The 13,800-nt window shown below is 31.2% G+C and overlaps 2 protein-coding genes across 6 annotated transcripts in view; one reads left to right on the top strand and one right to left on the bottom strand.

Annotated features, from left to right (window-relative positions):
• Positions 1–13,800, top strand: part of COG5 (component of oligomeric golgi complex 5) — a 196,686-nt gene that overhangs the window by 57,577 nt on the left and 125,309 nt on the right. The gene's annotated exons all lie outside the window — the stretch shown is intronic.
• GPR22 (G protein-coupled receptor 22) lies at positions 1,143–7,633 on the bottom strand. 5 transcript variants are annotated; one of them, XM_081101804.1, is made up of 4 exons: positions 7,610–7,630; positions 7,228–7,474; positions 6,033–6,300; positions 1,143–3,594 (listed from the first exon to the last, which is right to left on the bottom strand). In XM_081101804.1, the coding sequence occupies exon 4, from the start codon at positions 3,566–3,568 to the stop codon at positions 2,270–2,272; it is 1,299 nt and encodes a 432-aa protein (XP_080957930.1). In that variant the 5' UTR covers positions 3,569–3,594; positions 6,033–6,300; positions 7,228–7,474; positions 7,610–7,630; the 3' UTR covers positions 1,143–2,269. The 5 variants fall into 5 exon arrangements, with proteins under 5 accessions (XP_080957930.1, XP_080957929.1, XP_080957927.1 ...); XM_081101803.1 differs by having other exon boundaries at positions 7,228–7,633; XM_081101801.1 differs by lacking the exon at positions 7,610–7,630 and having other exon boundaries at positions 5,367–6,300; positions 7,228–7,465.

Genomic DNA, 13,800 nt, shown 5'->3' with positions numbered 1-13,800 from the left:
TATAAATATAATTTTGATTGATATATTATTTAACATTAAAAAGCTATTAGAAATTGTCTGGTATGTATGATTTTTCTTTATTGTAAGTCAGTGGGTATGCTTTTGTTTACCTGGTCCTTATTGGTTGGCAAAGATGCTTGTTAATTGTCTGTTTCAATGTCAGGTGTAGAAATAATAACAGTTAGAGGGCAACATTATAATATTTGCCATTTATTTATTATTTTGATAGATTACTTATTACAGAGAACAAGAGGACTTGAAAGTAGTTTAGGCAAATATATTAGAAAAGTGTTTTTTAACTGAGTCCTTTGGCATATGTATAGACTTGAGGGTTAAAAATATTTAAAACACAAAGTGTTTTCTCTTAATATGAAAACTCTAAAAATAGTTGAATTTTTATTAAGATAATAAAACTAAATACTAAAATTTTAACTTATGCTTGGAAGTTCAACTATGAAATAAGTTTAAAAATTTTAAGTTAATATATTAGCAGATATTTTGTGCCAAATATATTTATCAAATGAAAATTTTCTTAATATCTTTTTTTATGAATTCTTAATTTGTCTTCCAGGTTTCAAGAAATAAGTCCTATGGTATATTTTGTCAAATAGCATTTCTTTAATTTTATAAAAGAGTAGAAAATAAGTAGGAAGAAAATAATTTCAGCTTTGCCAAAATTTGACATTGTTAGCATTATTATCAGAGGTAAATGAATTTGTTGTGTAACCTCAGGGAATTCAAGTTATTGCATGGTGCTCATTTCCCCAAGAATTAGGGTATTAGTAAACTTGACTGAATGAATTTCATTTATTTACATAAAAGTAATATATTGTTGAATTGTTTAATATAAAATTTAATTAAAAACGAGTTGCTACTTTAGTGAATATAGTGTTAAAAATAGAATAAAAATTATCTAGTTAACAAAATGATAAGGGAGCAAGTATTTGCCCACTTTAAGAAATTTATTGCTGTTTTTCTGATACAGTTATACTTAGCACTCATGAATAGATTATTAGATTATTACAGTTGAAAAATATTTGATAAGAATTCCCAAACCTGATATCTATAGTGAGGATTAGTAATTTCATAATTTTCCAACATAAGTTGAGGATTGGAGACAAAAATGCTTACATTGAATGGTGTAGAGTAAAACAAATTGACTAGGTTTATTGCCATTTTAATGATTTACAGAGTGGAAATAGAACTGCTGTATTTTGAAATATTTGGGAGTTATGGGTAGGGTAGTAAGTAACATTGTGTAAATTGTATTACTGTAAAGTTGCTATATATGTAAAATTAAAAATAGTGGGCTTTGTTAAGCTTTTCTACAATAATATAGTCCTTTTTTTCTCCCTGGTATTCAGATTTTAATAATTAACTTTTATTACACATAAAGACCAACTTGAATAAAGTTATTTTAATACACCGTTTTTGCCAGCAGACTATATTAATTCCAAGCATTTGGCTTAGACTGAAGCAAAGTGAGAAAAGGAAGAATGAGGCTGGTGCTTTAGTTTTCTTCCTTCTCTTTATTATCAGTTCATTTGTATAGTATAGGCATAATGCCCTTGTTTTTAGAATGTCAAACTCTTTTCCATAATAAACTTGAATTTAAAAAGTTTCTCTATCTTGGTGTGAAATATAGGTTATTTGTTTTTCTTTCTTGAATATTAAAATTCTGATAAACCTTACAATTTCTACATTTAAAAAAAGGATAAAGTTTTATACATGGTTCATTATTTTTGGTGCATCAAATATTACAGCAAGTTGACTATATCAGAAAACAATATAGTGATACAGAAAATTCTGGATTGTTTTGATTATTTGGAGCTGTAATTTTGGTTCTTATGTTAAAATGCTATTCCAGTTGACATATAAATATATCTATAGTTTGTGGCTTAGAAACAATATACTTTACAAAAGAAAAAAACAAGGATACCTGTGCCAGTTATATTTTTAAGTTATAGACTGTTTTAAGGCTATGTATTTATTATTTAGAAAATATGACTTACATGAATATCTCCTGATGGACATAATATTGACAAAATATACATATGATATTACTTTAACAAACTGCCATGCAACAAATACATTAATTTATGAAGAAATTGAATATATATGACCTAATCTAATCTTGACATTTACATTGAAAATTTACAACATAACCAATACTTAAAATGTTTTTTCTTATATTTGGCAGTAATTTTACTTTTTTACAATTTAAATTTAAAACTTCTGAATGTGGATTTGGTAAAACTTAGACTTTTCCTTAGTCGGTGACAACCTGAGGTACTAAACATTTTTCTCTTATTTCACTGTCTTCAAAGGTAATTTTGTTTCTTTTAGGATCTATCCAAGAGTTGTGAATTACAGCATTATTAGGCATGGGATCAGCTTCTACTATGGAAACAACTCGCTTTTTCATTTTACTTTTCAAGACCTTTTGAAATTTTTGTCTTGTGAATGCATATAACAGAGGGTGAAATATAGTTGTTCCATAAGCCATGACTAGAAAACACAGCCTTAATTTTACTAAAAGGTCACTTGGGCCTAAACATAAAATGGTGGTATTTAAAACAGAAATTGGTGTCCAGCAGAGAAGAAATGTAGAAATAATCAATAAAGACATTCTGAAGACTCTTTTTTGCCTTTCTCTTCGTTCACGGTGTCGTTTCACAGCTCGCCGGAGGGCAATTATTACAGAGACTGAAGTTCTTACACCAAAGACTACATTTCTCCCACCACTGCTTTGTGACATGTCTGTAGTCTCATGTTGTGTGGTTAGAGAAATAGTCTTTTTTTTTCTTGCTTTCTTCTTCTGTCCTGTTGAAAATCTGGTACCTATTCGAATATTAAGAGCCTGAAGTATTTTGGTGTATGTGATTAACATTACTATGACAGTGAAAAAGAATATTGGAATCTGTACAAGCAGGTGGTAATACATCCCCAGTTCAGTGTAGTATTCATTTGTACTGACACACAAAAGTGTCTTATTTTCCCATGTATTTCCAGTTTGAAGACTGAAAAAATTTACCTCAATAAAGGGAATCAGGAAAGAGAAAAATGAAAAAATCCAAATGGATATCATTAGCATTATCGCTCTGCCCATTGTCAGAATTCGGTTTGCAGGTTTTACAGAGATGTCATATCTGTCCAGAGTGATAGCAAAAACGTTGATCGCTGTTGAGACACTTGCAAAAGATACACAGGCTTCATGGAAACAGCAGATAAGAGCAGTGTTACTTTCCAGTGAAAGCAGAAGGATAACTATAGTTAGAGGAATACATCCCACACAAATTATTACATCAAGTACATGAAGATTCATTGTAATAATGTTACTGACAGAGTTGATTAAGTTGGATTTCATGCAGTAAAGTACCAGTACGGTAAGGTTGCTGCCAAGTCCCAACACGATTTCTAACATGAGAAATCCGGTGAGAGACGCTTGAAAGCTTAATGGGTATGATAGTGTTTGGTACATTTTGGTGTTGATGTCATCAATGTCATCTCGAACTGTAATGTTAGATTCAGACTGCATGTTGATTTCCAGAATGGGAGAAAAACACATTCTTTTGGAGCAGTTGTTTTTTTTCCCTAGAAAGTGAAATAGAAAAACTATTTGATTATTTGGCAATTTAAATGACATATAAAATATGTTCTTTGTGGGAAAAAACACACCTTTTTTATTGTGTACTTAGTTTAATTTTTAAGTTTGTAAACTATTAATGGAAAGCAGAATTAGGAAATAGCAATGTTGCATTATTTTGACGTAAAAGGAAATTGGGTTCTCCCTTTGAAGAAATAACTATATGAGGTTTACTTTTATAGAGTTCAAAATTATTTCATACACTGAAAACATTCTACTCATGTGGGTTTTTTAAACTTATTATTTGAGTACACAGTATATTTTTTTGTATAATAAAACTACCCATTATGCAAAACTGCTTTTAGCCCAGTGTTTTAAGATTTCATTTTAAAGTGTTGTGAGAAGGTGGAAAATAAACATTGTTTTAATTTGTTCTAGTATAATTAGTGTAGGTATAATTATTCCCCTGAGATTTCAAATGAACAGGACAAGTGTTTATTTAGATTAGAAGGTAAATGGTATAGAGTACCAGTTTGCTTTAAATTATTTTGTTCATGTTCTTAATTGTAACTCATATTCACAAGTCAACAGTGTGATTTAGGGATATTTGGAGTTTTTCACATGGAATTAGACAAAGGATAGATATTTCACATTTAATCATGAAAATGCTCACTGAACTTGATAGTGAGCACACTTATATTACAAAAATTGGAAGAAAAGGGACATATGTTAAAGTAAAATGTCACAAAGCTTGGAACAATAATCACTCCTATGAATGATTTATTTTGTGACCACACCCTCTTGTATCTTGTGGAAGGAGAAAATTGAAATTTAATATCATATTAAGAAATAGCCATTTTTGGAGTGGTTTAAAATACTATATCAGTTGGTTTTATATAAGCAGGAATTTTAAAGTAAAAAAAAAAAATTTTAGGGGAAAGGAGTATCTGAAGCCCATTTTCTGAGGAATCTTTTAAAGTTTCACATTCTCTCTGGAACCTTTTATATAAATTACCCTGTGTATAATTTTGAGGAAACTTAAAAAAAAAAAAAAAAACACCTCTTGCTAATTTATGCAAATCTATATTTTAATAAATAGAGATTTAGGGTAATTCATAAAACTAATGTCTGATTTTCTAGACAAAACTATCAGTAACCAGTAGTATATTCAGTTAAAATATAAAATCTTCCAACCAACTATATTTCACATTTTGAGTACAGAATTTTGATTGCAAAATCATAAGCATAAATTATAAAGGCTAGTAATTTTCAGAACTTAGGTTAACCTCTTACTTGATGTAACCTTTTATAAGTTCTAGAATACAATCTTACCTATGCATATTATTTTAGGAGTAATATTTCAGAAGCACAAATAAATGATGGCATATTTCTTTTGAGCTTGGTATAAAATATTACCAGAGGCACATATTCAAGAAAGTGAAGGTCTTAGCTAACATTGAAATCCTATAAAAATGGAAAATTTTAAGTGTGTGAAATTTTCAAATTTTCTGAATTGACAGATTAAACATCAGGTCTTTGTCACATCAGTTAGATTTATAAGTAAATACAGTAGAAATGTCAAGTTCGGTGATAATGAAGAAAAATGCATCTCCTTTAGAGCAAGATTCTTTTCTTTTGTAAATGTTAAACGGTGTGATGGGGAGCATGCATCTTCTGACCTACCTGTTTGCTGTTGCCTTATAGGCCTTTTGGTTCACTATAGCAGTTTTTCACAAATTGATGCATGATGTCATTGACAAATTTTGACATGAATTTTTACCTGACAGCAGTGAAGTAGCTGTGTTTTATTTCATGTCTTGTAGGCATTCTTTCATTTTCTCTCCAATACTTCAAATGCATGAATTGTGAGATTTAGTTGGCTGATGGATTTCTAAAGACCAGTAAACAATATTTTTGTTTGTTTTGTCTTAAAAAGTCACAGCCAAGCGAAACTTCTTCAAATGATAGGAATTATGATTCCCTTTATGGAAATATATGATAGCGTCTCTTTATTTTCCAGAACATGTGAAAACAAAAAAGGTTTCTAGCTCCTAAAATGTATTTAGACATCCTTTTGTTACACACTGTTTCTATAGCAGTCTTAATTATTTTGAAATGATTTCTAGATCATATAAACTTGTTTTATATTATAAATCCAGTCCATGTTCTTTTGATAAAAACCATCTGTTATTTAATCTGGTTTGTTTTCATTAGAAGAGGATATATAATTGGTCATAAAACTCCAATGGAAAAATCCTTTAGTAATATTAATTAATACAAATATCTCAATATTTAGTATAGAAAATACTTGCTAAAGCTTCATTTAGCTTGCTGGTAATATTTGGCATTCTTATTTCGGTAATCCATGTTTCATTGTTTCTTTATGAATCAGTAGCTCCACAATTCTGATATATTAAAGTATAAACACCCTCTTTAAAGTGCTCACCATTTTGTCTTCAGGATTTTACACTTATATTGTTTTTCTTTTTGTGGTTATTTTATATAGCATCTTCTGTCGATGATTACTGTTGATGTGTTACATCCCAGCAGTAATGTAGACCTATTCTCTCTGGTTTTAACTCCTTAGTAACTTAAAATCATATGTTACAAGAATATTCTGCAATTTATAGTTCAGACAGCTAGGTAGATAGATGCTCGGTCAGATGCATTCTTCATATTTTCAGTTGTAAGTACTGAATTAGCTGCTGTGGGCCCTTGTGCAAAAGAAAAAAAAAAAGATTAAGAAATAGGGCTTCCTAATAATTTCCGATGAATTGGAAGTTAGTTTTGTTTATTTTAACACTATATACAGCATTTGTTATCACAGTAAGCAGACTGTATTTTTATAGCCACAGCTTATACATAAATTTAATGGTTTCTTTAATTACAATATTCTCTTTTCCTAACAAGGGTTGTAAATTATTTAATAACAGAATTAACATCACAAATATAACCATGAAAGAAAAACTGTAGTTTTTTAAAGCTGACTGATTTCTGCTCTCATTTTTTAAGCTAACCTGTATTTTCAGAGATTATGAGCAATTGGCTTATATTAAACATGCTGTCATTCCCTCATCTTTATAATAAATTGAACAATATTTCCAGCTGTAAAATATTGTAACTTGCTACATTATTAGCACATGGCTTGAATTTAATTGATTAAAACAGATTTTATGGTAAGTTATTATAAATTTCCATTGAAGAATTATTTATGTAATTGAAATATAAAAGGTAAACTGAAAAATGTAACTGCAAATTAAATAATTTTTAAATACCATGCCCAATGATAAACTGAACCAAAAATTGAGTAATAAATAATAGCTAAGTAGTAACCCTGGTTCTTTTAAGAAAAATAAGCATTTCTTAAGGAAAACTGTGTTGATGACTTTAAGATTACTTAGTATATTTGAAGTGACTTAAAAGCTGATGTCTTCATAGTGAATTAACAATTAATATTTTTGAATTTAACATTGCATCCTAAAATTACATATAAAATATTCATGTCTTAAATATAAAAGATACATGTTTAACAATAAGTAAAATTAAGCAAATAAACTCTTAAAATTCAGGCTATTTTTCAAAGTAATTTTACCCACTATGCCAGTTCAAAAGCAGCTGCATACTATAATAAGGAATCTTACCTCCGCTAAAGATTTGATAAATTCCTGATGTAGTTGAAGCGTTTCCAGTTTTGATTGATTCATTTTGTTCACTTGTTAGGAGAGGACTTGGGAAGAGAGTCATAAACATCTCTTCGGAAAGACCTTAATGAAAATATTTGTCTGTACTGTGCCATTGTTTCAGCAGTACTGCTAATGTATGGAATATGTAGTGCTGCTTAGAGCTGCTGCAGTCTCTCACTCTTCCTCCTGTGGAATCAATAAGCGTCTGAAAATACATAATGAAAGTAATTTAACATGCTGAAGTCTTCCTGTCTCCAGAGACAACATTTTCTAAAAAGGAACGGCACTGCTTTTCAGAGGAAAGCCTATTCTGGGCAGCTTTTGCAGAATGACAGCCTACCTTGTCGCTGCTCTCCACTGCAGAGAGATGCAGTGCATTCACTAATTTTGATTGGTCAGTTGTATCGGGTTTGAACTTTGTTCATATGTATAGCAGGGCTCCCCCCCCCACACACTGTTTTTATATAAGGATGCTTTTTTAAAAGGCTATAAGTGGTTGTATATTGCTCTTAAATAGGACATGAGTAAGTCCTTTAAAAATATATATTCTGGTTTGTTGTTTATTAATGTTTATGCCAAACATTAATATGCATGGGGAGGGGGGTGGTGGTCACAAAAGAATTCAGTTTGTAAGAGTATGTATTCTTTTAAAAGCCCAGAAAATTGCACTTGAGAATATTTTAGTCATATATGTTTTTGGTTGAGATTCTTTGTTGTACAAATAGAAAGCCACTGCATCTTTACTGTGAACCACATTGAATTTCAACTAGTTTGTTTGTATTCAAGTCATCTTCTCTGTGTATTCCAAATTGTGAACATCTCAAGTTGCTAAATGTTTTTTTTAAAAGATCCATTTCTATTAGTATATTCTGTGTATAAAGATTTAATCATGTGCATTACTTTAGAGGTTACTATTCAGTCTTTACCTTTACTAAATCTTTTATTTAGTAGGTATATACTGATCATTCACCATAATATTTTATTTCAATTGGCTACTTCTATTTTAGTGTATAGCAGTCTCCTATTATATATAGCTATATGCTAATGTTTTTGGGTGAATATTTTGGTAAGGGAAAAAGGAAGTTACAAGTCTTCATAAATTATAAAGCTAAATTATTTTGAGATAGATATGCTATCAAAAGAACAAATGGTATAATATGTAATTAATGTAAAATATTACTTTGAAGTCAGATTTCTATTAATTTTGTTCACCTATAAATAATTTTCGGTTCTCAACATTGAAGAGTATTTTTTTAGACTTGAGTATATAAAGCAGCTGTCTTCTATCTGTTGACAAAATAGAAGACATAATGCAAATTGATTGGATTTTAGGATATTGATATCATCTGTTTCCATTATTTTAGGAATATTAGTGATCATCTTCATTTATTAAAGTGTATGCTAAATTTTAAATTTATAATTAGAATTATTTATAATTTTGAAAAGTAGTGTACATTTTTATAATTTGTTGGTAGTGTTAAAGCTTATACAAGGGGTTGGCTGAGTAGTATATGAGTTTTGAATTGCATTTCAGTAGAACTTGAGAGTAATGTGGAAAATTTTGTTGTGAATTTCTAAAATTTTCTGCACAAGTTTGTGTGGCAAGACTTTGGTAATGCTAAAAATTAAAATGTGTGCCACTTTTCATGCATTTTGAAAGTTAGAGCAAAAGATCTTGTTAAGATGTTATCCATGTTGAAAGAGTGTGTGCATGTGCACAAACTTGTTATTTGAAGCTTACCAGCTGTACCGGTTAATAATGCGGATTTTGTAATCAAAGAAAACACGATAATTTCAAGAGAAACATCAAAAGTGCTTTATTCAAAGTAATGTCCATTGCTAGCTACACATTTCTCCCATCTTTCAGGTAATTTGTGGATACCTTCCCAATAGAACTTTTCTTGTTTTGAGGCAAACCATTCAGAGACCCAATTTTCCACTTCTTACTACGTTTTGAAGTGCTGCTCAGTAAGTGCATGTGCCATCCATCAGAACAAGTGGTAATCTGAAGGAGCAAGGTCTGGTGAATACGGCGGGTGGGTTAATGCTTCCCAGGCAAGATCTTTTCACGTGTCTTTAACTGGTTTGAAGTGTGTGATGGTGCGTCATCATGAAGCAAAATTACTTTGCCATGTCTTCTGGCACATTCTGGTCGTTTTACGATCAAAGTGTGGTTCAAATTGATTATTTGTTGTCAGTAGCAATTAGTGTTAACAGTTTCACCTGGTTTTAGAAGCGCATAATACACCACACCTTCCTGATCCCACCAAGCGCAGAGCATTGTCTTCTTTCCTGAGCAATTTGGCCTTGCAGTCGATGTTGATGGTTGACCTGGATCAACCCATGATTTTGTGAGTTTGGGATTCTCAAAATAAATCCACTTTTCACCGCCAGCCACAATTCAATGCAAAAAAGACTTTCTTTTATGCTGTTAAAGCAACATTTTACTGATGACTTTTCGGTTTTCCATTTGTCTTTCGTTCAGTTCATTTGGCACCCATTTTCCTTCCTTTAAAGTCTTTTCCATTGCTTGTAAACGATCGGGAATTGTTTGCTGAGCAGTGTTTAATCTTTCTGCAAGTTGTTTTTGAGTTTGACATGCATCTTCATCCAATAATGCTTGTAATTGTTGGTCTTCAAACCTTTTTTGGTTGACCTGGACATTCTTTTTCTTTCACAACGAAATCATCACTTTTAAAGCGTTTAAACCAGCGTTCACAAGTATCTTGAGATGGAGCATGTTCACCATAAGCTTCCCAAGTATGATAACTGCTTCCCAAAGTATATGATAACTTTCAGCAGTACTTTTCTTCAAAATAAAGTAATGAATTAAAACTTCCCACAAGTGCTTTTTTTGGCACAAAATTCGACATTTTTAAGCATAAAAATATCTATGATGTTAACACCTTCAGCAAATTTGACATATGAAGTTTTGAAGCTTGCTGTCAATACAACAAAATAGCATACATGTCAAACCGCATATATATCAAAATATGTGTAACTCCATCTACTAAAAAAAATCTGCATTATTAACCAGTATACCGGGTAAAACTAAAACCAGAGAAAAGATAATAGCATCAGTTGTCACTAGTGCTGGGGATGAGAACTTATTAGCATGTTAGGGTTCAAGTATTTGCCTGTATATTTCATTAAAATTATCCTATGAAATTGGGGCAACCAAGACATAGAGAAGTTTAATGACTTGATAGTAGCAGAACTGGTGTTAGAACTCAGCAAACTCCCCTCTACCTGTAGTTGGTCTTCTCTCTTTAGAAAATTCTGAAGGTATTTCGGACTTAGTTTTGGGTGATCTGGGTTTACACAGTACTTATTAGTTAGCTTCATAATTTTTAGCAAGTTAAACATTTTCTGGGCCACAATATAACTTTGATCCTTTTTGTTGAATATATTTCTGTGCTTTAACTCTCTGTGAGGCAGTATTTCCAAGTTAAATTGAAACTATTTTGAAAAAACAATGGGATCTCTGTAAAAAGTAATGGCAGCAGAAAAGCTCAGGTCTGGACATTGCTCTATTCCCTGTGCAAGTGATATGTTGTTAAAGATACACAATATATTACAAACAACAATTTTTTATTATGTACTAGGTTTAGTATAGTTTTCTTTTTAAACACCACAAATTGGTTTTGTGATTACATGGTTTTCTGATTTCTTAGCAGGATAATCCTAACTTCCTTTGTCTTTAACAAAGATGAAAATATCTATACCTCTGTATTAAAAATCAGATGATATTATTTCATGAAAAAATTAATATAAAATTACATATATCAGAATTTATAAACATTCTTATTTCCATAGTAACAAATTTCCATACTTGTGCATTTAACATATTTTTTATTCATGTAGGATACTAATTTTGCAAAATGCTAGAATTGGTGATTTAAAGCCAAATTTTGTTATAAAATATCTAGAGATTATTAATTAGTTATTTTAACAACCTTGGAAAGCAATTTAACTTGTCTAATGATAACTGAACAACATATATGAACCTAACCCTAAATATCTCTATTAAAATCCCTTTTCACAAGTTATGTTTATCTTTTTAGTTCTAGTTTGATTGCATAGGAATTTTAATTCCTAAGCTTCCCGATATGGGAGCCTTTAAAATTTAATTTTATACGTTTTCCCCCTTAAGTTTGGATAATGGTGAGTGTGAGAGTTTATTGTTTACATTTACATTGCACTATTTATATCAGACCCCTGTAGTTCTGATGCTACATGTTTTTATGATTCAGAGTTTGTATGTAAAAAAACTCAACTTTACAAAATATTGGAATGAACCATAATTGAAAGTACTTTGAAATATTTACGAAGAATATATGCAAAAAGCTGTTCCTAATTGCTGAAAAGTCACTTTTTAAATTGTATTTAAGTGTATATGTTCTTCTGAATTAGTTTTTTGGGTTTCTTTGGGTAAATTTCCAGAAGTGGAATTGCTGGGTCATAAGGCAGCTCCATTTTTAATTTTTTGAGGTAACTCTATATTGCTTTCCACAGCAGCTGCACCAAACTGCATTCTCACCAAGAGTGCACAAGGGTTCCCTTTTGTCCACATCCTCACCAACACTGTTTTTGTTGATTTATTGATGAAAGCCATTCTGACAGGTGTGAGATGATATCTCATTGTAGTTTTAATTTGCATCTCTATAATGATTAGTGACATTGAGCATCTTTTCATATGTCTGTTGGCCATTTGTATGTCCTCTTTGGAGAAGTGTCTATTCAGGTTCTTTGCCCATTTTTTAATTGATTGTTTCTTTGGTGTTGAGTTTTATAAGTTCTTTATGAAGTTTGGATATTAACCCCTTACCAGATGTATCATTGGCTAATATGTTCTCCCATTCAGTGGGCCATCTTTGCATTTTGTTGATAGTTTCCTTTGTTGTGCAAAAAAGTTTTTTGTTTAATGTAGTCCCATTTGTTTATTTATTTATTTTTGTTTTCTTTTTCTTGTCTAAGGAGATATATGGACAAAAATATTGCTATAAGAAATGTCTGTAGATTTTACTGCCTATGTTTCCTTTAGGATTTTTATGGTTTTTGAGTCTAACATTTAAGTCTTAAGTCCATTTTGAGTTTATTCTTGTGTGCAGTGTAAGAAGGTAGTCTAGTTTCATTTTCTGTGTGTATCTGTCCATTTTTCTCAACACCATTTATTGAATAGACGATATCTTTACTCCATTGTATGTTCTTGCCTGCTTTGTCATATGTTAATTCATTATAAAGACATGGGTTTATTTCTGGGTTCTCGATTCTATTCCATTGATCTATATGTCTGTTTTTATGGCAGTACCATGCTGTTTTGATAACTATGGCCTTGTAGTATAATTTGATATCAGGTAGCGTTATTTGTTTTTCTTTCTCAATATTCCTGTGGCCTTTCTGGGTAAAATTCTATACTCTTTAAAAAAAACAACACATATTTTTATTGATTTCAGAGAGGAATGGAGAGGGAGAGAGAAAGAAATATTAATGACAAAAGAGAATCATCAATTGGCTACCTCCTGCATACCCCACACTGGGGATTGAGCCTGCAACCAGGACATGTGCCCTGACTGGGAATGGAACCATACCTCCTGGTTCATAATTTGACACTCAACCACTGAGCAATGCTGGCTGGGCAAATTCTATACTCTTAACAAAATAACTTCACAAAGCATTATTCCCATCCTTTCATACCTCACCTAAGTTTATGGCATTTTTATTTATTTTTTATTTTTAATACTATGTATTTGTAAGTAAATGCCTAACTAGCATCACATACATTATAAAAATAAAACATGGCATTTCTTTCCGTTTTCTCATTCAACCTAGATTTTGGACTGTGTATTTTTTTTTTTTTTTAGCCCCACCTGAGATATGCTTACTGGTTTTAGAAAGAGAGGAAGGCAAAGAGGAAGAAGGAGAGGAGTTGGAAGAGAAGGAGAGAGAGAGAGCAATCCGTGTGAGAGAGAAACATTGATCAGTTGCCCCCTTTACCTAAACTATAACCTAGGTATGTGCCCTGACTAGAAAACGAATCTGCAATCTTTTGGTGTATGGGACAATGCTCTGACCAACTGAGCCAGAGCTGCTATTATTTTCAAATCTCCGTCTGTTGTCTTACTGTTGTCTTACTGTCTTTGGCTCCTTTTCCAAATTATTACCACCTCTGCCCCCAATTTTCTGGCTTACTATTTTGACTGCTTAATATTTCCTCTTTGCATCCTTAAATATTACGGATTTTGTTAAATATTTTTCTCTCGTATTTCCAGTAAGAATACATAGTCATATTTGTGCTTCTTTTTCACATTGGTTTCTCTTTCTTTTCTGTTGTTTCATTTTCTTTGCATAATTCTTCTATTAGAGGTTATTTTACAGAATTCACTTCTTTGTCCTGAAATCAAGTTAGTTGATAAAGTGGAATATATATTTAACAAAGCTAAGTCAAATCTTTTATTCTGTGCACTGGTAGGAGACGTAGCTGAATGGCTGTCTATGAACTAGTGGTCTATTACTGAAATTAGTTAGACA

This window comes from Myotis nattereri, assembly GCF_964212035.1.
Source record: "Myotis nattereri genome assembly, chromosome: 11".
NCBI lineage: Eukaryota > Metazoa > Chordata > Mammalia > Chiroptera > Vespertilionidae > Myotis > Myotis nattereri.
This window is presented reverse-complemented; position numbering and strand designations above follow the sequence as displayed.

Bases quoted from the DNA above. Each gene is read 5' to 3' on its own strand.
- GPR22 (XM_081101800.1), bottom strand. From the start codon at position 7,336: ATGTTTATGACTCTCTTCCCAAGTCCTCTCCTAACAAGTGAACAAAAT. The intron at 3,595-7,227 runs GTAAGATTCCTT...TTCACTTTCTAG, and splicing joins TTATCAAATCTTTAGCGGAG to GGAAAAAAAACAACTGCTCC.